The 24,389-nt window shown below is 55.9% G+C and overlaps 12 protein-coding genes across 12 annotated transcripts; 8 read left to right on the top strand and 4 right to left on the bottom strand.

Annotated features, from left to right (window-relative positions):
• Nucleotides 1–584: 584 nt before the first annotated feature.
• On the bottom strand, nucleotides 585–2,147 carry BU26DRAFT_518986 (uncharacterized protein). The gene is made up of 2 exons (XM_033828944.1): nucleotides 1,252–2,147; nucleotides 585–1,203 (listed from the first exon to the last, which is right to left on the bottom strand). Exons 1-2 carry the CDS (start codon nucleotides 1,838–1,840, stop codon nucleotides 950–952), a joined length of 843 nt encoding a protein of 280 aa, XP_033683779.1. The 5' UTR covers nucleotides 1,841–2,147; the 3' UTR covers nucleotides 585–949.
• Nucleotides 2,148–3,792: 1,645 nt separating this feature from the next.
• Nucleotides 3,793–5,182, top strand: BU26DRAFT_305577 (uncharacterized protein). The gene is made up of 2 exons (XM_033821848.1): nucleotides 3,793–5,021; nucleotides 5,083–5,182. The coding sequence occupies exon 1, from the start codon at nucleotides 3,980–3,982 to the stop codon at nucleotides 4,979–4,981; it is 1,002 nt and encodes a 333-aa protein (XP_033683778.1). The 5' UTR covers nucleotides 3,793–3,979; the 3' UTR covers nucleotides 4,982–5,021; nucleotides 5,083–5,182.
• Nucleotides 5,183–5,728: 546 nt separating this feature from the next.
• Nucleotides 5,729–7,635, top strand: BU26DRAFT_305550 (uncharacterized protein). Its single transcript, XM_033821846.1, has 4 exons — nucleotides 5,729–5,918; nucleotides 5,972–6,052; nucleotides 6,100–6,745; nucleotides 6,891–7,635. Exons 1-4 carry the CDS (start codon nucleotides 5,835–5,837, stop codon nucleotides 7,568–7,570), a joined length of 1,491 nt encoding a protein of 496 aa, XP_033683777.1. The 5' UTR covers nucleotides 5,729–5,834; the 3' UTR covers nucleotides 7,571–7,635.
• A 477-nt stretch (nucleotides 7,636–8,112) lies between these two features.
• On the bottom strand, nucleotides 8,113–8,553 carry BU26DRAFT_305552 (uncharacterized protein). Its single transcript, XM_033821847.1, has one exon. The coding sequence runs from the start codon at nucleotides 8,515–8,517 to the stop codon at nucleotides 8,260–8,262; it is 258 nt and encodes an 85-aa protein (XP_033683776.1). The 5' UTR covers nucleotides 8,518–8,553; the 3' UTR covers nucleotides 8,113–8,259.
• A 775-nt stretch (nucleotides 8,554–9,328) lies between these two features.
• On the top strand, nucleotides 9,329–9,931 carry BU26DRAFT_305507 (uncharacterized protein). The gene has a single exon (XM_033821845.1). It carries the CDS (start codon nucleotides 9,424–9,426, stop codon nucleotides 9,817–9,819), a length of 396 nt encoding a protein of 131 aa, XP_033683775.1. The 5' UTR covers nucleotides 9,329–9,423; the 3' UTR covers nucleotides 9,820–9,931.
• On the top strand, nucleotides 9,788–11,585 carry BU26DRAFT_604750 (carbohydrate esterase family 3 protein). Its single transcript, XM_033835544.1, has 3 exons — nucleotides 9,788–10,201; nucleotides 10,458–10,781; nucleotides 10,881–11,585. The coding sequence occupies exons 1-3, from the start codon at nucleotides 10,043–10,045 to the stop codon at nucleotides 11,163–11,165; spliced, it is 768 nt and encodes a 255-aa protein (XP_033683774.1). The 5' UTR covers nucleotides 9,788–10,042; the 3' UTR covers nucleotides 11,166–11,585.
• Nucleotides 11,586–12,504: 919 nt separating this feature from the next.
• On the bottom strand, nucleotides 12,505–13,312 carry BU26DRAFT_426295 (uncharacterized protein; the record flags this gene model as incomplete). The annotated part of the gene is made up of 3 exons (XM_033823663.1): nucleotides 12,505–12,814; nucleotides 12,881–12,991; nucleotides 13,044–13,312. Coding segments are annotated over 3 exons (690 nt in total), but the record flags the coding sequence as incomplete, so codon positions are not given.
• Nucleotides 13,313–13,451: 139 nt separating this feature from the next.
• On the top strand, nucleotides 13,452–14,494 carry BU26DRAFT_456432 (uncharacterized protein). Its single transcript, XM_033824914.1, has 6 exons — nucleotides 13,452–13,470; nucleotides 13,534–13,589; nucleotides 13,644–13,658; nucleotides 13,823–13,973; nucleotides 14,036–14,101; nucleotides 14,150–14,494. Exons 2-6 carry the CDS (start codon nucleotides 13,542–13,544, stop codon nucleotides 14,176–14,178), a joined length of 309 nt encoding a protein of 102 aa, XP_033683772.1. The 5' UTR covers nucleotides 13,452–13,470; nucleotides 13,534–13,541; the 3' UTR covers nucleotides 14,179–14,494.
• Nucleotides 14,495–14,713: 219 nt separating this feature from the next.
• On the top strand, nucleotides 14,714–19,259 carry BU26DRAFT_540306 (uncharacterized protein; the record flags this gene model as incomplete). Its single annotated transcript, XM_033831544.1, has 4 exons — nucleotides 14,714–14,972; nucleotides 15,112–15,371; nucleotides 15,420–17,168; nucleotides 17,214–19,259. The coding sequence occupies exons 2-4, from the start codon at nucleotides 15,126–15,128 to the stop codon at nucleotides 19,257–19,259; spliced, it is 4,041 nt and encodes a 1,346-aa protein (XP_033683771.1). The 5' UTR covers nucleotides 14,714–14,972; nucleotides 15,112–15,125.
• Nucleotides 19,260–20,087: 828 nt separating this feature from the next.
• Nucleotides 20,088–21,271, top strand: BU26DRAFT_518981 (uncharacterized protein). Its single transcript, XM_033828943.1, has one exon. It carries the CDS (start codon nucleotides 20,533–20,535, stop codon nucleotides 21,073–21,075), a length of 543 nt encoding a protein of 180 aa, XP_033683770.1. The 5' UTR covers nucleotides 20,088–20,532; the 3' UTR covers nucleotides 21,076–21,271.
• Nucleotides 21,218–22,574, bottom strand: BU26DRAFT_305390 (NAD(P)-binding protein). The gene is made up of 2 exons (XM_033821843.1): nucleotides 22,240–22,574; nucleotides 21,218–22,112 (listed from the first exon to the last, which is right to left on the bottom strand). Exons 1-2 carry the CDS (start codon nucleotides 22,308–22,310, stop codon nucleotides 21,305–21,307), a joined length of 879 nt encoding a protein of 292 aa, XP_033683769.1. The 5' UTR covers nucleotides 22,311–22,574; the 3' UTR covers nucleotides 21,218–21,304.
• On the top strand, nucleotides 22,548–24,233 carry BU26DRAFT_456424 (DUF1753-domain-containing protein). The gene is made up of 3 exons (XM_033824913.1): nucleotides 22,548–22,574; nucleotides 22,625–22,906; nucleotides 22,966–24,233. Exons 2-3 carry the CDS (start codon nucleotides 22,667–22,669, stop codon nucleotides 23,914–23,916), a joined length of 1,191 nt encoding a protein of 396 aa, XP_033683768.1. The 5' UTR covers nucleotides 22,548–22,574; nucleotides 22,625–22,666; the 3' UTR covers nucleotides 23,917–24,233.
• Nucleotides 24,234–24,389: the final 156 nt, after the last annotated feature.

Here is a 24,389-nt window from a genome sequence, read left to right as displayed (position 1 = left end):
CCCGATCAACACCAATTTGCGTTCGCGCCTTTCCCTGTTTGGAAAACGTTAAGGCTTCTCACACCCAGAGAGACACACAAGGCTAGACCTTGGATGACGCGTGGCGGCGTGGAGGCATTGAGTTAGAAACACCATTGGGTAGTATGTATACCGGTATTGCGCAACGTTGCTTCGCCGCCGGAGAAACACAGAGGCTAGCAGTGGCACAGTACTGAGAAATGCGAATGCGTAGAGGGAGTACCGGAGCTTGAACGATAATGGAAATGAATGAGGCGGAAGGATTTGATTGGACGGTTAATGATTGCTGAACTCGATCGCCTGCAGCGGAGGTCGGACGGCTGCTCAGGATGATCGACGCCCCAAATCTAGGCGAAAAAGCGAGAAGAGTGTTGACAAGGTGAAGCGGGTGCGTGATCAAGTCGCCGACCTGAGCCATAAGTTTGGAATACTTAGCTGGGCTTCGAGTATTGGAGAGTAAGCGGGTCTGCTGCACGGTCAATATGGGATAAGTTGCACGGCAGGTTGGTTGCAGGTAGCGAATACATTTGCTAAGAGGCACGGGTTTCGCAAGTTAGTGTACCGTTGGACTCATCAACGGCTATCGAATGGGCATTTGAAAGTCCCGTGTAGTGTGGCCCTAGATTGCTTACGGACCTTGACGCAATATGCGTTCGGATCGTAGCGACAGGCTCGGGACAATAATCAATCATACTTACAGCTGCACAAGCGGGTCGCAGGTTGCGGATCGAGTCCTTTCCGCCCACGTGAGAACTGTCGCACTGCGGCACAGCAAAACCGAAGGGAAGCTTGTGGAAGCCTTCATATGATAAATTGTTGTGGCTTGTGAAGTCATCTGGGTGGTGTATTCAGCCTTTTAACGGCTGCGTCCCCGGACATGGCTCGATCTGCACGTCAGAACGTTGTGACGCGCAGGTCGAACCGGGGCGCTCTACGGCCACAGCTCCTCGGTCCTCCAGCCAGCGTTTGCGCGTATGCTTTCATCAAACGTGTATAGGAATCGACGAGCTTTGGCAGGGTCGCTGAGGTCTGTCTGCTCGACGGAATCCGGAACAATGATGACGAGACGGAAGTTCTTGCGAGCAACAGGGTCGTTAAGATCATCCACTTTAGCGCCCAATTCAAGGTTCTTCTCGTCGTGCGGCTCAGTCGTTGGCCTACCCGGCGGAGGGGCACGGAAGGAGCCTCGACGGGGTTAGATCCAATCGTTCCACGGAAGACGGGGTGTTATACCTTTGATGCCTGGAGATTGATTTCCAAAAGAAGCTGTCAGCTCTCTCGTCCAGCTCCATTCCCTCTCTTTCGTGTCGTCAACGATTCTCATTCTCCTGCCTACCTCGCTCTTGACGGTCCTAACTCCGCTGCTCTCTTCTTTACCCTCAATGTCGTTGGCCACAATATATGCTCGCCCTTTAATCCGCCATTGAGTGCCCGTTTCCTCAATCCACCAAACGGCCTCCACAGGGCCACCGCCGCCGCTTCCCTGAGTTTGTTCGCTGCTCTCAGCGTGGCCGGCACTAGTCCCAAATATCTGGCCGACCTTCTCCATTCTCACATCCGTAGTCAAAGTAGGGCAATCACTTTCGTACACCTTTGGGTTCCTCTCGGCGTCATTGTGGCTGTTCTCTGGCAATTCCGTCCAGAACCCACGGAAGATGCAGTAGCGAGCTCTGGGGACGAAGGGCGTGGGGGAGCCGGGCGGGGCGGCGGCGAGTGTACTGAGGACGAATTGCGGCGTAGGCATCTTGGACACATGCTGGTTGAAGAGCGCCTTCCAGGGCGCCGGTGGGAGCACCGGTTTGGTAGGAGCTGTTGCGGACATGGTGTGCAGAAAACGCGCGAGGCGGCGAGGAGCGGTAGTGGAAGCTATGGTTGCTGCCTTGATGCTGCACTCGTAAGTTGAAGTCAGTTAGTGAGAAGAATTGAAGCTGTCGAGCTTGCGAGGCGTTCAAGATAATGATGTCGTCATCTATCGAGCAACCGCTGGATGGCGTGATGTCTGCTCCAGTCAAATGCTCCAGAGAACCATCACGATGCGGTCGCGAAAAGGCCTATCGAGCTTGCATTGAGGTGTTCGTTTGAGATTACGGCGCTGCGATGAGGCTCCCGCGCAGTGAGGTCGCGTCAGAGGCTCGTTCAGTGCGCATCGGCTGTCCGTCTTGGCACTATAGCCAAACTAGTCCACATCTCGACGGGCGCCACTATCAAACTGCAATTGACCAGGAGCAAAGAAATCGCCGACCATAATCCTACAGCCGGGGCTTCAGACCTCTCAAATCACCGTGTTGAGAGCGGATCTCAGACGCGCACAGGCCGCGTGATAGCTCGGCCTGGCACTCCTGGTCTGGTCGACGAGGATTTATGCTACCGTGTACGCCCAATGCTAGTCTAATGCCCGTTCAGGAGAGGACGAGATCGTGTTTCCCCATCGAGGTGCAACGACAAGGTAGCCCTTCACAACGGCGGGCATGAACCTGGCTGTTTCGTTGACGACATTCATGCCGCCGCGTCTTCAAGGGCTCGCTTTGTGTCCTGCTTCTACGCGCCCTCGTATGCGGCTAGCTCCGAGATGAATGACATACCGCTGCCCTTGCTCGCTGTGTTTCGTGACTCTCAATTCACCCACCATCTCTCGTCACCCAACGGGGACATGCAGTTGCCGCTGGGCACTGCGTGACGAGACGCACAAGAGGCCGGCTTGGTTGATTAGAGCATCATGGAAGAACCCCGCCGTCTCCGACTTGAATGCGCTTCCCTCCGTGGTGGACGTGTCCGCCAACATTGATCTGCAGATCAGGTGGGCTGCCTGTGCGCGGAAGCGTTTGCGAGGGACGATCCCGAGCGATATGGAAAGCCTGATTAAGATACAGTAGTCAGAAATGGCCGGCGGGCCCAGCGTGCCCAGCGTTCACCGCAACAATATGCAACAAGAAGCGCGGCGGCCACGAAATACAGGTGCGTGCTGACGCCGGAGGGGCCGGGAAGAGGCAGGTCGACGGCCGGCTGCAGCTGTGGATGCGGAGCAGGCAGCGTGCGTCAGGGGCGCGTTGATTGGCCGGCCATCCGCGATCCCTTCCGCGACGTCTTTGGATGGGCCCGGCCTGGACACTGATGCCCCATGCGCCTCCGGCAGATCCGCTTTATCCTCCCTCTCGTGCAGATGCGCCGGCACTGTCATGTTCAGGTTTCAACACGCACAGCAAACTGTCATCGCAGCGAGGCCAGCGATTTGAGAAGCCGGCGCGAGATGTCTGCCCGACGCGCCGATAGAGCAGCCCACGTGGAGGCTCACAGTCCGTCCGCCGTCCGCGATGTGGCTCCAACGCCCGGCGGCCTCGTCGACTCTTGCGCGACGCCGCAGCCGTGTGCAATATAGGACACGCGCGCCCGGGACATGCAGAAATGAAGCCGGTCAATAAAGCGAGTGCGGGATGCCAAGGATGCGCAATCAGCCAGAGCCAGAGACAAGCCAAGCCCCCGTCTTGCCCTAGCCCGCGCGCAAACAAATCGCTCCACAAGACACCACCCATTCCGCTGACATCGATTCCTTGCACCCGCTGCGCTACGCTGTTCCCTCTCTCCTGCATCTGCCCGTGATGCGCCGCGTCCTTGTACTCTATTAATCCCGCTGCGGCATACACGCAGCCGGACAAGCTTCCTGAGCCCGGCCTGTTGATCCCATCTCGCGCAAGACACCACCCCTGCCCGCCGCCCGCCTCTCTTAAAGTGTGCGCATCGCTCCCGGCCGCCAGCCATCCGACTACGCTGCCCTCTGTACACAAGCGCCATCGACCTCATCCGAACAACCTGACGACCGCACCGCCTGTCGTCGCCGGCTGGAGCACTCCCCCTTACTCCACCACGGCCGCATTGGACGACCCAGCGGCCCGCTCCCGATCCCGCTCGTCTTGACGCTCCACTGCACGCTCACGCTCGCGCTCGCCCGCCGTCCGCGTCAACCATGTCGGACATTGAGAAGTCCTTCAACTACCTGCACGACAACATACCACAATGGTTCCAGGACGTCGCTGCGGTAGAGGAGAAGATAGTGAAGATGCAGAGTGAGCTGGCCAAGGTCCCCGTGTCAAGATCACCGCCCATGAAACGAAAGACGGGTTCCGTCGAGTCGATACGGGGCCTTGACGCTATAAGGGAAGAGCCGGGCTCATCAACTGCCGCACACTCGAGCCCATTCACGTCGCGAAAACGGAAAACGCCCTCGGTGCTATCGGGCCAAGCATCGGGCCCTTCGAAATACCGGTCACGGACCATGGTTGTGGTCTACTACGATGGCCAGATCCAGAAGTCTTTCGAGACGCTTGTTCGAGCAATCGGCACTGGTCGCAACATGCTCCGAAAGGGTAAGATGGCGGCGAAGATGGACGAGATGGCAGCCCTGGCTGGCTCCGACGACGATGACGACGACGACGACGACGACGATGCAGTCATGTCTAAGATCGGGTACCGACATCGCACAGGCCTCTCCTCGATGCGGACTCGGGCGGCCATGATGCGAAGCGGACGCGGTCCCAACAACAGCAACAGTACACCTGTGGGGTTGTTCGACTCGACCGACAAGGCATTGGAGCAGGCCCAAGGCTTGTGTGAGAGGGCTGCTCACCAGTCACTACGCGAAGGAGACTGTCGGAAAGAACTGGACGGCGTCCGCAAACACTTCGAGGAAGTGCTCGAAACCGCTAAAAAGGAAGTCACAAAGTACGCCGAAAGGAAAGAGAAGGAGGCACAACAAGCAGCCCAACAAGAGCTGATAGTCAAATTGCAAACGCCAATACCAGCGCCAGTGCCAGAATCGAAGGCAATACTGCCTGCCGAAATCCGACCAGCAACTGGCACCACGCCCACAACAACAAAGGTAGTGGACATCGAAGTCGACGACGAAGAAGACGACGAGGACGACATAGACTTCGTGATGCCTCCGATAAGGCTAACGTCGCGCGTCTAAAAGTTTGCCTCTCGCTCTCATCTCCTTGGTTCCCGTCTGCGTTCAAGCGAATCTCATTTGCCGTATGGCTGGCGTTCTGGAGGCATTTTCTGGATGGAAAGGGCAAATGACCTTTACGCAGGATATGACACGGCTCCGCATTTTCCGATACACATCCCTACGTCGGCGTCTTCACGTTTAGATTCTCCAAAAACTATTCTCATACCCCTTTTTGCTCTGGCACTTGGACAAATGTCTTGATCCAGTTTGAGGCTTCGTGCAGCTTCCTTTCGCTGTCTCTCTCATATGTATCCAAAATGGATTGTAATTACTTTCGTTTTCTAGCAATTCCATCTTCCACATGCACCTATTAGTCTTGTTCTGTAAATGCGTGTCTCGCTGTCGTAAAGAGGATAGTGGCCTACCTGTCCCACCTTCAGGCGACCCGAATCTAGTCATTCCGCTCTCGCGAAGAAGTCGAATCCGCATAAGAGCTATATATTGGCAGAGTTATATGAAACTTCCCCAGCTCAGAGACAGGTATTGTCAAAGCTTCTATCTGTCGTCCAATACTACAAAGGGTAGAAGAGCCTTTTCCTCTCATACTCACTCCTTGCGACGCAGAGATGTCCGTCGCTCCTTCCTACCCAAACTTGACTAGTTCCCTGACTCTGGACCATACCTTTTGGTACTGATCATGTGAGGGCGCGTTTGCTGGGAACTCGAGGTGACGCGCTCTTTCCCAGAATGGCGGGCGCGGTCATCCGGCTCCAATTCAACTCTAGCTCACTTCGAATCCGATCCGCCTTCACCTCACCACTCGCTTCACCGTTCAGTGATTCGCTTAGCGGATCACAGATAAAAGCCTGTAGCCATGCCACCAGCACTGAGCGACTACGACTCCGACTCCGACTTCGACTGTCACCCTGCAGCGTCAACGGGCGTCGAAGAAGTTGAGGTATTACATCGCCTACAAACGCAGTGAAGCACAGCTCTCTGACCAGCTTGCAGGATTCAACACCGTGTGACGCGGGCCTGGAGGAGCATTCTGAGGGCAAGGAACCAAGAGCGAAGGTCAGAGCCGCCGTTGCAGTGCGCTCTCTTTCCACTCTCGAGCAATTCTATGCTAACGTGGCTAGCGTGTCGTCTCCAGGAAGAGGAAGCGCAACCCTGTTCTGGACGGTCTTGACCTAGATAACATCCTCGCTATCCCTGACGACGAGGACTGTCTCTCAGTTGAGGTCGATCCGCTTGGCTCATCTATTCCGACCTCATCGTACAGGACACGAGGTCAGACGCACAGCAAGCAGAAGAGTGAGCTTTGCTACGACCAGAAGTATCACCCAATGGACGACTTCCTCCGGCCTGCGAGGGCCGCCCAGCGCAAGGCCAAGCACGAGGATCTCGCCGAGGACAGCAGTGCTACCATTTTCGACGGAGGCGAACACAGCGATTCCTGTAGCGACGTTCAAGACCATCCGCAGAGCAAGAAGCGAAAGAAGAAGTCGAGCCCGCCGCGTTCCCAGGGCACTCGTCGTTCTTCCCGAAAGGTCAACCGTGACGTCTTCTACAACGCCGAGGTCCATCCGCAGGACGCTGAGCTGGAGCAGATGGACGAGGACGTCTACAGTGAGGAGGCTCACTTCCAAGAGATTTCCAGCGAAGAGCTTCAAGGCCAAGATGTTCAGAATGAAGGAGCCCAGTTCGAAGAGGAGTTGTCTGGCAGCCAGAGGCGTAATGAGATGGATGGAGCTGATGGAACTCTTGAGATCCGCGATACCGAAGGTAAGCAAACCCCAGAGTCTTCACCGCAAGCTGCCACCTGCCGGCGAAAGCATCCTCTGTCCTACGCAAGCAAGATTGTTCAAACTATCACTGGGCCGATCGCATCGTAGTGCCATCTAATACCGCCCATGCTAACCGAGGCCAGACGAGACGGATTCCGAGCAGTCCGCTTCCTCTCCGCTCAAGTCGTCGCCCTTATCCTCGATCGGACTTGTGCCTACCCCGGCAAGCGGCATCCGCCCGAATACAGAGTTCAATCCGAGGGCCATCGTTGTGCGAGATAGGCCTTCTGCGCGTACCATGCGTTCGTTGGCATTGTCCTTCAGCATCTACCAAGAGCCACTTTCGGTTCAGCTTGCGAGAGAGGCCACAGCTCCGCCTCCGATCGAGCTTCCTGATGATAATAAGGAGAACATCTCCCCGACAGGTTCAGATTTCGAGCAGACCCCGCGTCGCGACGTCATGCTCCAACCGTTGGCAGAGCGGAGCCTGAACTCACTAGGTGATCTCGAGAACGCCGAAATCGACTCAGATATTAATCAGCTCCTGAGCGACTTTACGTATGTCGAAGCCTCCACTGGAACCTCGCCTTACTTCACAGTCGGCGATGCGGCTTTCGACGAGGACGGTGAGCTGGCCGGCTATTACGATGGCCCGGGCTTCTTGTTCTATGAGGACAACAGAGATGAGTACGACTCGGTCCTTGGATACCCATCTTCACAGCCGACTTCGGACGTCGGCTCTGTCTTGGGCGAGGATGCCAACGACGAGAACGGCCCACCTCCCTTCCTGGCCTTCCTAGAGCGGTCCACCGGGACTGAATAGCGGCGGAGCTCACTGCTTACATAGCTATAGCACCAACGACTGTTTGCGGTAATAACGAATCGCTTCTCGAAAGCCGGCGACAGCTTGATGTACACGAAGAATTTCAGAAGGTGAGAAGAATTCCCTGTTTTTATTTCCGTTCTTGGGGTCGCCAGTCCCAAGGCTCTGCCACTGCCAGCACTGCCATGTTTTCTTTTCTTTCGCGGATCTCTGGATGCCTATGAGCGTATGTACTGGAGGATGAATGGAGGAGTGACGGGTTGTTGGAATGGAATGGTGTGGGTGGGTTGATGGACGGAGATGGATGGTTGAGAGGAGGATTGAAGCGGTTCACGCGATTCCGATACTCCAGCATCTTCGGCCACGGTATCCCCGACGTTTTCGACCCGTACATTCCGGCTTTTCGACCGTTATAATGACGCCTTTTCAACAAACATATTTACGGCTCTACGACGGCATCTATTGCATTCGAAGGATGTCTACCCGGTTATGCGCAGTTGGGCAGATGGCATGCAGTTGCGGAGCATGATTATCGAGCTAGGACCAAGAGGAGAGAAGGACGGGTGGTGGTTGATGGAGTCTGCTGTTCGACAGTCGGGTGGATAGTCCGCAAGGTTGGCTGTCTTCTGATGTGTCGAAGATATGGTGGATCTCATTCGGCATTCTTACCGTCCTGTACACTCCTGTAACTAGGCGGGATCATCTGGCTGTAAATCAAAAAGTGTTTCAACCCCCGCGATGGTTCCTTGCTCTCGTGCGATACAGAACATAGGGGCTGCCGCGCGACAGATGCTTCGCCAAAGCTTCATAACACGTCTCTGAAACACCGCCTTTCCGCTTCCGCGCGGTGGTGTTCCTGCGTCCGCCTTATCGCAGGGAGTTGGCGGCATGAAGGCCATGAATAACAGGGCGTTTACATTCCAACAGCCTCGCGTTGGTGGTGGCATTTCGGGGGCGCAGCTGCGCGGTGCCGCTCGTTCTCGTTTAAATGCCGAATGGGATGGGATCGGCTCCCGACGAGCGCCCAAAAATGCATCCTTCGAGCTTGATCTGACTACGCACCTAACCCAATAGCTTATACAGGCGTCAGATTCTTAAGAATAGGTGCCGGTGCCATGCGACGTACAGTAGAATAGGGCTTCGCCTACCTTGGCATCTCCCTTTTCGTACTTTGGTGTTCCGACGCCATGCGACGTCGGCGGCGAGACTCAACCGGGCCTCAACCACGCTGGCATGCTCACGACAGCGATCGCCCCATTCCAGGGCTGAGTTGTTCAAGCCTCTGGAGCCGCCCGCTGATGGTGCAGTCGAAATTGCGAGTTTCAATCGTGGAACATCACCACAGCTAGCATAGCAAGCCTGGAGTTCGAAACGGAGAACGATTCGATTGCGCCGTCATATCCGGACGATGCAAGAGCGGACGAGGACCGTCACCGGAGCAGTTTGGAACGGAGCATGAAGACAGATCATCCATCTGACAGCGAGGATGACTTGTGCGTACAATTTAGCTCGACCCCGGATTCTCCTCGCGTGAGCGCACACCGGGTAAGGAAGCTGCTCTGGAGGCAATATCGGAGACTGCAGCACGCGGAAGTATCATCTCCCGCTTTCGTTTCCACCTGCCCAACCTCTCTCCTAGCATTCGTTCACGAGTCTGTTTAATTCTCAAGCTCGTTTGCTACTCCTCTAGTCTCACTCTATGTTTCCAAGTTTTGATGCGGGGGAAACAGCGCTCCCTGGGCTCCTCGTGAGCCATATTTCTCGCTAGAATCCCAATAGCCGATACGGCCATATGCCGTCAATCTGTTTTGACTCCCGAAATTTACAGGGCTATAACGATTCACATCTAGAACATGGCTGACTTCCAGGGTTCCTTTGGTCCCTGGTGGGGAGTGGAGTCATGGAGACCACCGGCTGTTCTTACTTCAGCATCAGCCCTGCTTGCGGCACGAATTCATTGCCAAGGATACTGCCATCCTGGAGGAAGGGGCAGTTGTTGTTGGCACAGCCTTCCCGCGCGTGGTGCTATACTAGATTCTATCACCATTTTCCTGCTCGCGTGGTTTCCCGTTCCAACGGTAAAGGTTTGTGACTGCCTACTACTTATTCACATTACATGCATGCTGCTTATGCATGGTCGTCTGCCACAGGCTACTACTACCTGCTCAACTTATTTTATAATCCGGCTCCCCTCCTCGTTGTCACTACTTTTTCATCCTGGAAATTACTCTTTTGTTACCCGGATATAAGGCACCGAGTACTATCTGCCTTCACTCTTATCGCCACCGGCCGTCCCTTCCTGGTATATAAACTTATTATACCTCTACTGGGCCCTTTGTCTTCGCGACTGTTGGCCTCACCTCGACTCACACTACACGCGTCCGGAGTCAACCTCAACCATCTTCGCCATCAATCTCTCGACACTATCTCAACCCGTCAATTCGCACCATCTAGATACTGTCGACGGTCAAGATGGTCAAGTTGGGTCTCATTGCGACTGCACTCGGGTTCCTCGGTCTTGCCGCAAATACTGCAGCTCTCCCTCACTTCCAGACTCGACAAGACCAGTACGCCGACGCGAGTGCTATGACTGTGAAGATTATGCCGTTCGGTGCTTCCATCGTCCAGACAGTACGTACTTCCAATTTTACCCACGTTATCCCTACCTCTCACTTCTTGTCTTACGCGGCGGACCCACACCCCATTGCTTGATTCCACGTCAGTGCAATCTTACTGCGTGCGGCTCTACGCATTAGTCTAGCAGCACACGTCATGCTTCTTTTACTGTTTTCCTTACCCGTCATCAAGTGGAGAGCTGCGACCAGACTGTCTAAGACAACACCGAAATACTCGCTTTCCGTATCTCACACAACTGACACTTACGCAGACATGCTGGCGCGCAATGCTCTGGAAACAGCTGCAGGATGGCGGAATCACCAACTTCGATTTCGTCGGCTCCCAGAATGGTCCGACGACTTGCAACATTCCCGGCGCAGACCTGGACAATGAGGGCCACTCCGGAGCGAAGGCCACCGAGTACGCCAGCAATGGCAAGCTCGTCGGCTGGTTGCAGAACACGAAGCCGGGCATGATTCTCGTTCATGTCGGAACGAACGACGCGGTTGCGCGGACAAATACGAGCGAGATCATCAAGGCCTACGACACGCTGCTCGGCCAGATGCGCGCGTCAAATCCAAATATGGTGATTGTGGTATGTTCCTACTCCTCTTTTCCAATCAGTCACGTGGCTTTCCGCTCTACTGAGTCTAGAGATTTCGTAAGATGCGTGTCGAACTGACCTTGCTTGCAGATGTCCAAACTCATCCCCATCGACCCGGCCCTCTTCGGTGCCGACGTGTCCCAAGGCATCGTCAACCTCAACGCCGCCATCGATCCCTGGGTCAAGAAGAACCAGTCGCAGAAATCGCCCATCGTCGTCGTCGACATGTACACGGGCTTCGACTACAAGACGATGACGAAAGAGGGCGAGCACCCGAATGCGAAGGGCGATGCCTTCATGGCGAATCGCTTCTTCTCAGCCGTGAAGGACGCGCTTGTTGTAAGTACGGTTAGCATGCTACTCGAGAATGAGTAGGCTTGCATGAAATTTGCGCTGTGGAATTTTTGGATTATGAGTTTTTGCATTGCATTGCATTTTGTTTTGGCTATGCTATTGTATATTGAGGGTCCTGTATTCACCACTATGTTTTAGGAACGGTGCCGTGGGCATTGCGGCCGTTGCCCCTGGTGGATGAACTGCTCGCAGAAGAAGCCAGGAACTGGTGAGGTACTGGAGGAGAACTAAGGGAGGGTCAACTGGTAACATGGGAAGAGTGGTGAGGGATAGTGCTTACGCGGCGAAGGACATGGCTCCGTCCTGGCCAGGAGGCCGGCGGCGAAGGCTCCGTCACTTGGACACTTCAAACTTCTCGTCCTTTTCGGGTTTCGGGGCGAGAGTCTTGAGCTCTCGCTCCGGGAACGCGCCGAACACACGACCCGGACGATCCTTGGCGGACTATATATAGAGTTAGCACGTCATGATACCCAATGATAGACATTTCGATACACATACCTCGGGCAGCTTCTTCTTGTTCTTCCTCGCCTTCTCAATCGCAGCCTCCTCTGCCTTCTCCTCGGCTTTGCCCTAAGCCCGATTAGCTCAGAAGATGCAGTTATGGCCGAAGACCGCATACCTTGGCCTCGTCCTTCTTCGCCTGCTCGTCCTGCACAACGCCCATCCTGTCGATAGACAGGTCATAACCGCGGCGGCCCATGGCGTCCCGTTTGCCTATCCTGGCGTGCTTCGGAGTACGATATTGATGATGATTGAAATTGGTCTAGCAGACTGAAGACCTCCTGGCTATAAGAGAATATAAGGCTTTGAGGATGTCGATGTGCGAGTGTGGTGATGCAGGATGGATGTCGCTCGCCGCAAAAATTTAAGTAGGTGTGGGCCGTTGCTGGAGTGAAGGCGAGCAGTGCTTGGAAGCGTTTGGAAAGCATCGGAAGGGAAGGCGCGGCTGAGCGTCGCCGAGGGAACGACTTTCACCGTGACGTGGGAGCGTTTGCTGGGTGGCGGGTGGGAGTTGAGATGGTGGTGGTGAGCATCACCATCGGGAAGCCATCGCGAAGGTGTCCAGACGGTGCGGCCATATACTGTATGGTTCGAAATTTGGCTGGCTATATAGCCTTCTGTGTTAGTATTTTGGGCCTTTTTATATTCCCTGGGAGGTTCGTCATAGGCCGTGACCTGGTCAGCCGAGAACTTCATGAGGCTGGCGAAATGTGTTTGCGCTGGAGCCTTAGGACCACTGGGACAGCATCACATGGAATAGTAGGAAAGTAGGAGAAGTGACAAAGCAAGGAAAATCTTCTTAGTCTTGTATATACAACCGGCCCTTGGCGCGATACCTAGCTCTTACATCTTCCATCCCCTACTTCGTCCGGACAATCTTCAACTTTCCTGGGCTGTGGGTGAAGTTGTTCGCATATGCCTTGGGGACGAACTTCCGCTCGTTCGGCTCCTGCACGAAGTACTCGTAGCCCTGCTTGTTTGCAAAGTTGATCGCGTCCTCCTTGCTCTTGAACTGCATCCGGTGGCCCTGCATGAAATCGGCGGACGACTGCCAGCCCATCAGTGGGTTCTCCCATCGGTGTCCCTTCGGAAGCGGATCCCAGTCCATCAGCCAGTGGTGTGAATGCCAGTCGCCGGACTGAGTTGCCGTTTTGGTAGGGCGATAGATCCTGCAGCAGAGGTTAGTGCTGTGTTCGAGCAAACCCAAGGTGGGAAGCGGGAGAGGCCCGACATACCGAACAGTTCGCGCCTGCAGATCTATCGGAACGCCGGAAAGTACGGCAGCAGCTACCGATTCTCCAGGCTCACTTCCATCCATTACCCGCTTCGGAATCGGAGAGAAGTTCCTGGGAGCAATGTTAGGCTTCTGGCGCAGTGCTTGGCTCTTGGGTCACGCACGAGGTTCGGTAGTCCACAGCAACATTGTAATCCGGCTGGTGCCTCACATTTCCCTCAACTGGGCCCTCTCGTCGGATCTGGCTCGATTCAGTGAGCTTCGTAGCAGGCGCATCGCCGGAGCTGGTCTTCGATGGCGCCTCGGTGGAAGGTGGTTCAGAGGCGTAAGTGCGATATTTCGGGACAATGACTCTTGTCGCTGAAGGCCGAACGGCGGCTGTGAGCATTCGCGAGCCAATTGACCTGGGTAATGCGGACATGTTGGGCGGGGGTATGAAGCTTGAGGGTGCAATGGCGAGGTGATGTCGACGAGTTGAGGTTCGGCGGAAGGCGCCAAGCCTCTAGCCTCACTCGCAGCTTCTCTTCACGAACAACCTCCTTCAATCTCTTGCCCGACCTTCATCTCCACCCACCCATCTTGCCAGCCCAGGTGTGTCGCCCGAACCGAATCGAAGTTGTCGGGAAAAGCCAATTGATGCTAATTGGATGGAAGCGGACAAGATGAGCTTCGTACAAAAGCGCGGTCTCTCGACCCTTATTCCCCCCAAGGTACGCCTTTCCATGTCTGCTGTGGAGACGGGAGAGTGCTAATAGACGCTGGAGGTTGCTTCTCCAAATGTAAGAGTTCCACGAGCCTTTTCCAGGACGGACCGGACGTCCTTGAACCCGCGTGCACGCTTTCCCGGTCGACCGCAAACCGGCTTCGGCATCGCATCTCCCCCGCATATTCGTCGCTTTTGGTCATGGTGCAATACGGGAACATTTGCTGATCTGTGGTGAAGGCTATCGGAGCATCCCCAAATGCCGTCCGCATGCACAAGGTGGTGAGCTTCTACGAGAAGCTCCCGCGAGGACCGGCTCCCGAACCGCAGGCGAAGGGTCTCTTGGCACGATACCAGAAGGCATACTTTGGCAAGAACGCCTCCGCGAAGCGTACGTGTTCCAGTGGAAACCGCGATTCAGCTGTCAAAGAAAGCGCTGACTGTTGACTGCAGCGCTTGTCCACGTCATTGGCGTCCTCATTGCTCTCGGCTACGCACAGAACTACTACTTCCACCTGCGTAGGTGACAAAGACACTCCCTGATCCGCTTTGACTCACACCCTCCAGGCCACCACAAGAACAACGTGCATCATTAAGCGGAAAGCCGCCTCCCGGGAAATGGGAACCGAGTGGAAAAGGCAGCATGTGTAAATATAGAGTGTAGCAGTTTCCAATCCAAGTTCTGGCCAGCCACGTCGAGAAGTTCCGAGCCCATTTTCGTGATCCGTTCCTCGCCCAGGTGAGGAGACGTTGGCGCATGTACCCCGCTGGAGCGATATCCTGGAGCTCGTGAAGGCTGAAGGCGCGGGAGTCTTCCGCAGGTGCAAGAGGAATTATCGGACGTAAAAAGCAATAACATGCCGTGATACATTGCACTTTGTCTCTTCCCGATACGGCTGAGGCGGATGATCTCACGGATTCTTTCCGGGTCGCTGAGTGAATGGCGCTTCCGAAGGCTCCAGTATCTTTCCGGCGCGTCTTTTCCGGCATTTCACTCGTACCCTGCAAATAGTGAAGCTAGCGCGGAGGAGTGGCGACGAGGCGTGTGCAGCGGCCTCAGCTTCAGAGCAGCGCCAAGCCGCGGACGACCAACCGCATCGCGAACCTCGTTGACTCGCTGTTCTCAGTCTCCTCCCAAACATCCGCATCCACCACATCACGCGGCCACGACCACAGGGCCCTCCTCCCCCTCTACCTCCTCTGGACCGATATCTTCGCTCCCTTAACGACTTCGCCGCTCTTGAGCCGCTTGCAGCAACCGCCAGCAGCGCAGCGACACTTCGAAGCCGAACCTCCGCCTCGCCGCGCAAGCTCCCGAGAGCACGCAGTCGACGCTTCGTGCGGAAGCGCCTACTCTTCCCTCGTGGCGACCAGCAGATTCTGACACTAGGTGAATATATTCCGACTTTGTTCAGCGCTCCGCGGTACATGGACGCTGCGTCGCATGCGGCCGCGTCTCTTGTCACCCATGTCAACCCGCCCCGATAAAGAACACCATTCTGACAGAGCGTCTTCCGCTGCCGCAACAGACTCGCAAATTGTTATGGCAGAGCAGATCACCCACGATGTGGTAAAGGAAGCACAGTCGATGGGTGGCCCCTCGCCCGTCGACGATACTGCGTCAACTACCAACACTACCGCCGGCAACGGCGAGGCGCCCTCGGGCCCAACCACTCTCGATTCCACATCTTCAGACGCCCTTCCCACGACGACGAAAGCAAAGCCCGCGGATACAGCACCGGCTGATGTAGCGCAACCGTCCGAAACAGCTGGTGGAGATGCTGCGCAGGTAAGTTAGGGAAGGGACGAAGCTGTCGATCAGCGTTGACAATCATAGGCCTCCGCGACAGCCACCAGTGGCCAAGCGCAACCCGATGCAACCCCGAAGGAGACGAAAGAGCACCTAGCGAATGGTGATGCGGGCGAGCATTCAACGGCGGAATCACAGCATGCAGTTGGAGATGCAAGTGGCGGCTCGGACACGGATATCAGTCGCCCAGGCAGTGTCGACCAAGCCAAGAGGCCTGAAGGCCATCTGCGAACCAACTCTGTCAAGAAGCCCGCCTCGTTCAAATCTGTCTCGGTAACGAAGAATTTCCTGGCAAAGTCTGCCGTGTCCACGCCCATCGCGCGTCCGGGCGAAAAACCTGCACCTGCAGGGCCAACCACCGCCTCCACCCTACAAACAGCAAAGCCACGTCTGGTTGCGAAGTCCGGCGCTAGTAACGTCCCTCGTTCGTTGAAGCTGAACGGGGCAGGCTCAGGACCTGATGCGAGCAAAGTCTGGAACAAGAACCAGCCCATCCCGCCCCCTCCGCCCAAACAATTCACGGACGAGGAGCTACAGAAACAGTATGGCATTCATCTGGCAACCCGTCTACAAGCGGACGAGGCTGGCAAGGAATCAAAATGGGCAGACATTGATGACGACGAAGATGATTGGGCGCCGGAAACAGTGCAGTGGATGGACGGGACCAAGTCAACTGTTGCCGCGGTCGAAAATCTGCCACCTCCACCCGAGGATGCAAGACCCGCCGCGAATAAAGAGACGCTTTCGTTGGCTACAAAACCCACACCCAGCCCAGCTCCGGCTTCCCAGAAGCCGAGTACGACCGGCGGTACGAAGACGATCTTGAAGCCCGGAGCTCTTCTACAATCGAGCACTTCGAAGCCTAAGGGGCCGAACGACAAGCCTACACTGGTGGCTAAACCATCGCAAGCTGCTCCGGTCAAGTCGCCATGGGCACCCTTGCCTCCGGTGGAGAAGGTATCTCCAGTGCAGGTCAACCCTGCGGTGCAGCCGCCTCCGCCTCGGTATGGGCACCGAGAATCTCATGGATACGATGCTATGTCTGCACTGCCTGCTAAAGAGATCGCCCCCGACGATTTCAATCGCTCGTGGCGCGACGACCGCGGCAACCGGGAGCTCTTCAACGCGCACAGCGGTCGTTATGAGCAGTTCAGCGAGACCCGCCGTGGTTCCACACGAGACACCTTCCGCCACCAGCCTTCTGTCCTTCAGCGACCATTACAAGACAGCCCGGCAGAACCATCAGCAGCATTCCAGACTTCACGGACTAGCGCAGACGGACCAGCCTGGGGTAGGCGGAGAAATTCTTCGAATGTTAGCGGAGGCAGTGGCCGCCGGATGTCATTTGACAGGAGAGCCCCAGACTACCCTCCAATGCCCATGAACATGCATCGCCGAGAATCTCTGTCGTTTAACGGCATCGATGCCTCAGTTCCAGAAACCCCCGGGCACGTACTACCTCCGCAAGGAACCCCTACCGATCAGCCTCCTTCTTTTGCACAGAAACCATCCCCAGCCATATCACATGTGCAACCTGTTTCGCCTTTCGGCTCAGTAGGCTCATCAGCCAATCAAGAAGCTCTAACACCTGGTGGTACTCAGCCGATTCAGAACTTGGTGGAAGTTCAGCAGCGCCTTCTGCACGGCGATCTTGAGTCTATCAAGCTAAGGAAGCAGAGGGAGAAGGAACAAGAAGCAAAAGAAGAAGCAGAAAGGAAGGAGCGCCTTCGGAAGAAGTTGGAGGCTTTGGGATTCAACGAGGAACCTAAGTCTAAGGTCAAGGCCGAGTCACCTTCTCGAGCGCCTGACAAGTCGCCACAGAAAGAGAAGGCATTGCCTGCACCAGTACAATCGCCGCCGAAGCCGCCTGTACCGACCTCAGAGGGTGAGGTCGCTCAATACGGCATGATGAAGGTCCACCAACCTCAGCCTGTAAAGAAGCTGTACCCTACTGAGCCTCCACCGGCATCCAAGCCTGCTGCGCCGAAGCCTAGTCCTTCTCCGGTGAAGGCGCAGCCCGAGCTTCAAGCAAAGCCTGTGCCTTCACTGCACCAGCCTAGCGCGCCCGGGAACAATTCTACTCGCGAAGAGAACAAAAACCTGTCAGAAGCGGAACAATCGCAAGCGCAGCAATTGGAAGTGGCCGGCCCGCAAGGACCTAAGCCGCCGCAGCCTCCACAAGCTCCCTGGTCCACGTCTGTACCTCAGCGACCTTGGACCTCTACTGTTTGGGGACCCCCTCAAGCCAAAGACAGGGCTCTCGGGAACGGAACATTCGATTCTGGATACAATCGGAGCCAGCCTCACTCGGGCCCTCAGCAAATTCCCCCACAGGCCCAAGCCAATGCCGCGTCTATCGCGTTGAATCTTCCGCTGAAGCCGTCACCTCCGCAGCAACAACCTCAAGCACCGCCTAGCCAGCCGTTTGCACAACAAGCCATGTTCTCTCAGGCCGCGCCAGCGCCGCCCCAGGCTAACGCGGCCTCTAAGCCCGGACCTGGACCGATTGGTCCTCCTGCAGACAAAGGCTGGGGTAATTTCCATGCCCACATTCGACGTGACGATCGGGATATGGTTGTGAAAGCGCAACAAGATCTCGAGCGCTTGGGACCCGATGCTCTGCGACCCGAAATTCGGGAGACGTACACCGATCGACAGGGCAAATCGCAGACGACATTACATGGCAAGGCCGGTGGTATCGAGGCGAAGACTTCTCAACCGTCTGTTGCACCAGAGCTGAAACCGAAGGATGAGACTAGCAAAGCCGGACACGACGGTCCCTCACCGCCTCACATTATGAACCAGGGCTCTCACCATCAGCCATCGACCCAGGCTGGACGCTCATCACGCTTCTTTCCAAGGCCCTCGGAAACCGCCCAGCAGGCCTCGTCAGTTTCAAGCAAAGTCGATTCACCGCCTCCACCGGAGACGGAGTCTCATCCAGCATTCAGCGGCGACTCGCATCACCCTCGCGTTAAGATGCCCAAGCCCCCACCACGTGTGCGACTCCCTCCCACCGCCGTGGAGCCCGTCGCTCATGCTGAGGCTCCCGTAAGCATGCCTCCTCGTACGCGCGTGGGCTTTGGAGCGCAGCCTCTGGCTAGTACTCTGGAATGGCAAGCCAGGTTCAATGGTCTTCTTGGGAAGCCCTCTCCCGCTGGGGCACCGACCCCAATTGCTAGACCTCATCCACCTGCGCAAGCAGCAGCACACGGTAAATCTGGCACCCTCGCTGTATTTGCTTCCTCCAAGGCACCATTGGAAGTTCGTGAGACTTTGACATCCGCAACCGTCTCCCTCCCGACCGCCGCCACCCGGAAAGCCCCTTCCGATTATGACAACCGCGACATCATGACTCGTATTAGCGCGGAGGAAGCTCTCCTCGAAGATCGAGAATTTGGTTCTTTGCCTACCGTCAAGCCTCCTAAGGTCCCTCATCTTGCAGCGAACGAACCAGCAGCTGGCTTCCCACCGACTCCTCGTGGAAACTCTAGATTTCAGCGGCCCTTAGACATTTTCACCAGAACTATGTTCGATGGCGAAACGCATAGGCATGCGGATAACATCAACATCTCGATTTGGCTCAAGGAGAAGCGGGGCACTTTCACGAAATCCATCCCATGGAAGCGTAAGGGTGGAAAGGGCCCTGGGCCGAAGTCCAAACGTCCTTATACCCCTAATGGCACGTCCACCAACGGCCGGAACGAGCGTCCTCGTAAGCCGTCCAACTACCAAGGCCAACGATCGGACTCAAACAGCTCGACCCGCGCTTCCTCTGGCAACGGTTGGTCCAATAACCGCTCCACCCCGCCCCACAACAATCACCCGTGGGGCAGGCGCGCACCTTCTTCGGCCCCTGTTCACTGAAAGCTCACCAAGAGTAACATGAGACGCTCTAATATTCGCGTTTGCGGTTCGCCATCGGTGTTCAGCGCAGCAGATTCGCTGGCATGAGAGAAGAAGCGAGCCTTTGGCAGTGTTGGCGTCTTGGGCTGAGTCCTACCTCAACATTCGTTATCTGCATAGAAGGCGTTCGAGTCATCAGTCTTTATCGGCGAACCTGTTCCGCTTCCACGCAAGTCTAGATCACGACGAGCGGCTTCGGAGTGCTGTCGGTTTGGGTACCTCATTGTATTTCTGACAACATGCTTTTTCTCCCCTTCTTTCTCGACAGCAGCATGGCTTTCGACACTGTACCAATCTTTCTTCACGGCGGTACAAGCGGTCGGATATTTTGGAGGCACGATTACGTCCTCATCTTTCGGAATAGCACATGTATGCGTGTTACAGTTCCTGTTTTCCTCAGAGCTTCTTTCGGTGTGCCTTTCTTGGGCATGCGAGGGCTAATGCCCTCCTGTAGTGGGGCTTTTCCACTCCCATGATCAAAGACCATGGCATGGTCTCAGGAAGTCCTCATGGGATACTGCAGATAGATGCTTTTATACTGCAAATAATATCTGAAAACCTCAGACAATGCGATTTTATGCGCGTCCGTGATGGCAGAGCAACGACCCTTCACTTGAGCATTTCCTCACGCTGCTTTTCTCTGCTCTAGGTAGCCCTCTAGATTGCTGCCTTGTTGATCGCGCGAAAGAGTAGTATTTCTGCCTCCGTCCATATCCTGTTCTGGCTAGCGTGATCCTTCGCTCAACATCCAGCCCGAAATGTCCCTGAAAAGTCTATAAATACGCATATCTCTTTTCCAAGTCTTCGACACGGTCTGGCAGAGTCTCTGGTCATTTGGCAATACTCACTGGGCTTTTTCTTTTGGGAAAGAGATAGCTGCGGGTCAGTACTTTGTGTGCTCGCAAATTGCCGACGGGTGTCACGAAGAAGAGAGGCTCAGCAACATGGGAATGGCGCATTAGGAAGACGATATTTATTGACCTTGTGACTTTGGTCAGGTGCGACACTCTTTTGAGGCTTTGCGCGACGGAGGACCCGGGTGTTGTGAGAGAATTAAATTGGATGGATGGTGGTCGCTTGACTCACCGGCTTGGATTCAACTCAACGGCGTCCCCAACATACCAAGAATCTTTATAAAGACCACCATCCTCCTAAGCCTTCCATCGGACTTCCAGGCTTCGACTCCCAAAACTCACACGCAAAGCCAACCTCCACCTCGGCTGGAATCAACGACATGCCTTCTATCTTCAAGAAAATCTTCCACTCATCCTACGCCGGCGGGAAACGCAATCCGTACCGGGACCCCAAACATGTTCTCAACAAGTCCGCACCTTCGTTGCCAACGACGCCAGCCACCAAGCCTACGCCAGCGCCAGGGCGCCCCGCCTCGCCGCGGGGCTCACACGACTATCTTGCCGAAGCACGGGCGGTAGTTGGCCGGGATCCGGTTACGGGGAAGCGACTGCGGGATCGTTCGCAGATGGGAAGCAGGGGAGGTGTGGACGTGAGTGGATATGGGGGAGATGGAGCCGGCGCTGGCACGGCGAACGGAGAGGGTGCCGGGGGCAGTGGAAGAAGGGCGGGAGAAGGAGGAGAGAAGAGCGGGGTTGGTGAGAGAAATGAGGGCGCTCAGAAGGCTATGGGGATGCGGTATGATTTGCTTGTGCAGGAGATGCTAGAGAGCAAGAGGAAGAGAGAAGCGTGGAAGGACCCGGAGCAGGGTTATTATGCGCCTGAGAGGAGGGTGGGGGAGTTCTATGCCCCGCTGGGGAGGTGAGCAGTTTTTAGGCGAGGGGATTGGGAGGGAAGACAGAGGGCCTAGAGACGGAGATTGAGTATGGACGGTGGGCTGAGAGATTTCCAGGGGAGATACCCTAATTTCTTGTGTTAACCTAACTTTTGATCACCTATTTTCAGAACTTTCCTCAAGGATAGCGAGTAGCAATGGTAGCCTCGCTGTTGAAAACACCACTCCTCGACCATCGTGCTTCTTCACTCTCGTCTGCTCAAGATGAACCCCCGATCCACTCCGCCCCTCCATTCGCCGCAACCACGCTCCCCGTCTGCCACCGCGCCTTCTCACTCACCAGCCATCCTACCACGTCCGCCACATCCTCTGCATACCCTATCCGTCCGCCCTCCACAACCCTCACCTTCTTCAAGCGCTGCTCTTTCAGCGCTTCGACCGCCGCCGGCGGGAACGCTCTCAGTCCCGGCGTGTCTGTTAGCCCGACGCTCACAGCATTAACCGTCGTCCCCGGAAACTTAAGGGGTAGTTCGACCGCCCAGGAACGTGTTAGCGCTTCCAACCCGGCCTTCGTGGCGTTGAAGATGCCGGAGCCGGGGGATGGGTCACGAACGCGGTCAGACGAAATGATCACGATGCGGGAGGAGGGAGCGAAGAGGGACTGGCGGACGAGATTCTCCATGAGGATGATAGGCCAGTGCAAGTTCGCCGTCAGACTCTGCTGGATGTCGGCCTCGCTGGCGCTGCCGAGCTTTGGGCGTGCATTATATGCGGCATTGAGGACCAGGATGTCGAGCTTGTTGGTGTTGAAGTCGCGCTCGAGGGCTTCGAGGAGCTGGCCCACGGAGGAGAGGGATGTTATGTCGGCGACTACGCCTTTGAGTTTGGGACCGTTGGTGGAGCGGAGGTGGACTGGCGTGTCCGGCGCGCGGTACAGGTTCAAGATTGTGTGGCAGAGGGCGTCGAAGTTGTGCGCGCTTTGCGGGGAGGAGTAAGTTCCTAGGATAGAGCAGCCGCGGGTTGCGAGATTGAGGGCTATGGCGCGGCCGATGCCTTTTGTTGCTCCGCTGGGAGGGGTTAGATGGGTGGTCGAGAGAGAGATGGAGAGGAATTGATCTAGCAGCGAAAGACACGAACGGTAAAGACAGAAGCCAGAGTCGGAAAGGAAAGGATGGATTGAAGTGAATTCCTTACGTGACGATAGCTAGTTTGCCTTTCAAGTCCTGCTCTTGGAGTTTAGGTGCTTCGGGGCGATAGTCTGCCATTGTGCGCAATTCGACGAGGAAGGAATCAACACCTCCGAGACCTCTCCCTGGGGCCCCAGAGGCGTTTTATACTTCTGCTCCATCTCCACACCCCACGGTGACACACAGCAGCTGAAGCTGCACCAAAGTTGGCGGCTGCAATTGAGATGCATGTGGCGTCGTAGGTCCGCAGGTGGCGTGAAGCACCACAGCCGCATAATTACGGCCTCAGACCACGAGGAGCAACGCACGGAGAGATGTTATTCCAAACATGCTGCCAAAGACGTGCGTAGAGTTCCTTCTAGACGAAGCGGTGACGTCTAACTAGTGAATAGACACAAGCACGTGACGCTTACCCAGAAAGGGGCTTAGAGCCAATGAGCAAATCCCGCCAGCTTCCGCAAGCGCCCTTGCCAGCACCTCCCCCGAGCTCCTCTCACACCTCAGCGCATCCTCTCCACCACCACGCCGCGCACCGAAAAGCAGTTCTTAACGAGCATTCCTACCTCTTCGCTTCTGAGGATATTGAGCGTGGCGAGCCTTCTTCTTCCGTCGCGCCGCCTCCGCACGCGATCATGGCGCCTTCTCACAGTCTCTTCGAGTTGCCGCGCCCGCGGGTACGTCCAATCTCACACCCTTTTAACAATGCGACCACGGGATGATTGACACAGAGCAGAAGTTCTTCCAGAAGATGTCGCTGCGCACTGGCGCGGAGATAATTACGTTTCTGCAGGTTATCAACAAAGTCTCGGGGCTTTATGGTCTGCTCGCGCTCCTGACCGGCGCCTCGATCGACGGCTGGCAGTTGTCAATGTACCTCTACTCGACCATCCTCCTCCTCGCCACCGTGTACCTTTACAAGCACATCCGCCTACAGTCACCGTTTGAGTCTTTACTGCTCGCGCATTTGTATGCGCTTGACTCGGTGGTAAATGCGCTGTACACCGCTTTCTTTGGCGTCGTATGGTTCTACACGCTTGCTGCCCACCCCGACGACCCCTCCAACTCCACCGCGCCAGGCATGTCAGAGGTCGCCGGCTTCACGAGCCCAAAGTACAACGTTAGCGAGGTGAATGTGGTCGCCGAACCCGTGGACGGACTACAGGCCGGACAGAACGCTGTTGCCGTGGGTCAGGGCACATCGAACGCATCTACCGGCATTGGGGGTGCTGTCTTTCAAAGCGGCAGCATCATGAGCATCTCGCTCGTCTCTGGTTTCTGGGCGCTGCGAATCTACTTCGTCTTCGTCATGCTGGCTTTCGCGCGCCAGTGCCTCCGTCAACACATCGCTGCCAATACTTCGGCTGCGTGGTACAACAACAACGCTCAAACGGCACCCTCGAATCTCGCCGAGAACCCGTTCCAGCCGGGCAAGGAGGAGGGATATGGGCTGAAAGGCAAGGTTGGCAGGCTTATGCTGAGCGGCGCCCCACAGTATTGGCTCGGCGCTGATGAAGATGGAGACTGGATGCGCGGAGTCGGCGGCAAGTTTAGGAAGAGTACGCAGCTGGAGCAGCCGGCGGGAATTGGCGAGAGGGAGAGGAGGAGAAGGAGTGGTACCGGGCCACCCGCTCCGCCAAAGAATATAAGGGGGCCTCAGCTGGCAGATTTGACGGAGGTGCGATGAGCTAGGGACACTCCTCTAGATCCTTGAATGATGAAGCATTCTTCCACCTACGTTGGGCTGGTGCCCTATGTCAGGTTGGATGCTCGGAACGGGCGGGAGAAAGGAGTTGGGTGGTAATATCTAGCGCTGAAATTCAGAGCTGAAACCCGGGTCAGAGGGGATACCCAGATGGGTCTGTACAATAGGAAGAGCTTGGAGTTTGGGGTCATGGCTGGCGTGCAGCAGTTATTATTCTGGGTTGTGACTAGTCGTAGAGCATGCATAGCGTTGCGTCGCAATTTCTACTAATTCATAATATATCAAACGAATTTATGCAGTGTTCAGAAAGTGCATTCGAAGACTTGACGTTGAGATTATCGATGAATTGGATGAGAGCGTTGGTGATTCTCACGGTATGGCATTCTCCCGATAGAACGATGTGCGTAACAGCTAACCTGGAGGCCTTCGCGGGTGCGTACAGTGGTACAGTGGGA

Source organism: Trematosphaeria pertusa (assembly GCF_010094035.1).
Source record: "Trematosphaeria pertusa strain CBS 122368 unplaced genomic scaffold BU26scaffold_7, whole genome shotgun sequence".
In the NCBI taxonomy this organism is placed as follows: Eukaryota; Fungi; Ascomycota; class Dothideomycetes; order Pleosporales; family Trematosphaeriaceae; genus Trematosphaeria; species Trematosphaeria pertusa.
This window is presented reverse-complemented; position numbering and strand designations above follow the sequence as displayed.

Coding starts and splice junctions, on each gene's coding strand:
- BU26DRAFT_305552 (XM_033821847.1), bottom strand. CDS start 8,517: ATGCCACCACCAACGCGAGGCTGTTGGAATGTAAACGCCCTGTTATTC.
- BU26DRAFT_305390 (XM_033821843.1), bottom strand. CDS start 22,310: ATGGCAGACTATCGCCCCGAAGCACCTAAACTCCAAGAGCAGGACTTG. Junction 22,113..22,239: donor GGCAAACTAGCTATCGTCAC/GTAAGGAATTCA, acceptor AACCCCTCCCAG/CGGAGCAACAAAAGGCATCG.
- BU26DRAFT_518986 (XM_033828944.1), bottom strand. CDS start 1,840: ATGTCCGCAACAGCTCCTACCAAACCGGTGCTCCCACCGGCGCCCTGG. Junction 1,204..1,251: donor TCAATCTCCAGGCATCAAAG/GTATAACACCCC, acceptor AACCCCGTCGAG/GCTCCTTCCGTGCCCCTCCG.
- BU26DRAFT_456424 (XM_033824913.1), top strand. CDS start 22,667: ATGAGCAAATCCCGCCAGCTTCCGCAAGCGCCCTTGCCAGCACCTCCC. Junction 22,907..22,965: donor TCGAGTTGCCGCGCCCGCGG/GTACGTCCAATC, acceptor GACACAGAGCAG/AAGTTCTTCCAGAAGATGTC.
- BU26DRAFT_305507 (XM_033821845.1), top strand. CDS start 9,424: ATGGCTGACTTCCAGGGTTCCTTTGGTCCCTGGTGGGGAGTGGAGTCA.
- BU26DRAFT_305577 (XM_033821848.1), top strand. CDS start 3,980: ATGTCGGACATTGAGAAGTCCTTCAACTACCTGCACGACAACATACCA.
- BU26DRAFT_305550 (XM_033821846.1), top strand. CDS start 5,835: ATGCCACCAGCACTGAGCGACTACGACTCCGACTCCGACTTCGACTGT. Junction 5,919..5,971: donor CGGGCGTCGAAGAAGTTGAG/GTATTACATCGC, acceptor ACCAGCTTGCAG/GATTCAACACCGTGTGACGC. Junction 6,746..6,890: donor TGAGATCCGCGATACCGAAG/GTAAGCAAACCC, acceptor AACCGAGGCCAG/ACGAGACGGATTCCGAGCAG.
- BU26DRAFT_518981 (XM_033828943.1), top strand. CDS start 20,533: ATGCCTTCTATCTTCAAGAAAATCTTCCACTCATCCTACGCCGGCGGG.
- BU26DRAFT_604750 (XM_033835544.1), top strand. CDS start 10,043: ATGGTCAAGTTGGGTCTCATTGCGACTGCACTCGGGTTCCTCGGTCTT. Junction 10,202..10,457: donor GTGCTTCCATCGTCCAGACA/GTACGTACTTCC, acceptor ACACTTACGCAG/ACATGCTGGCGCGCAATGCT. Junction 10,782..10,880: donor ATCCAAATATGGTGATTGTG/GTATGTTCCTAC, acceptor CCTTGCTTGCAG/ATGTCCAAACTCATCCCCAT.
- BU26DRAFT_456432 (XM_033824914.1), top strand. CDS start 13,542: ATGAGCTTCGTACAAAAGCGCGGTCTCTCGACCCTTATTCCCCCCAAG. Junction 13,974..14,035: donor CAAGAACGCCTCCGCGAAGC/GTACGTGTTCCA, acceptor TGTTGACTGCAG/CGCTTGTCCACGTCATTGGC. Junction 14,102..14,149: donor GAACTACTACTTCCACCTGC/GTAGGTGACAAA, acceptor CACACCCTCCAG/GCCACCACAAGAACAACGTG.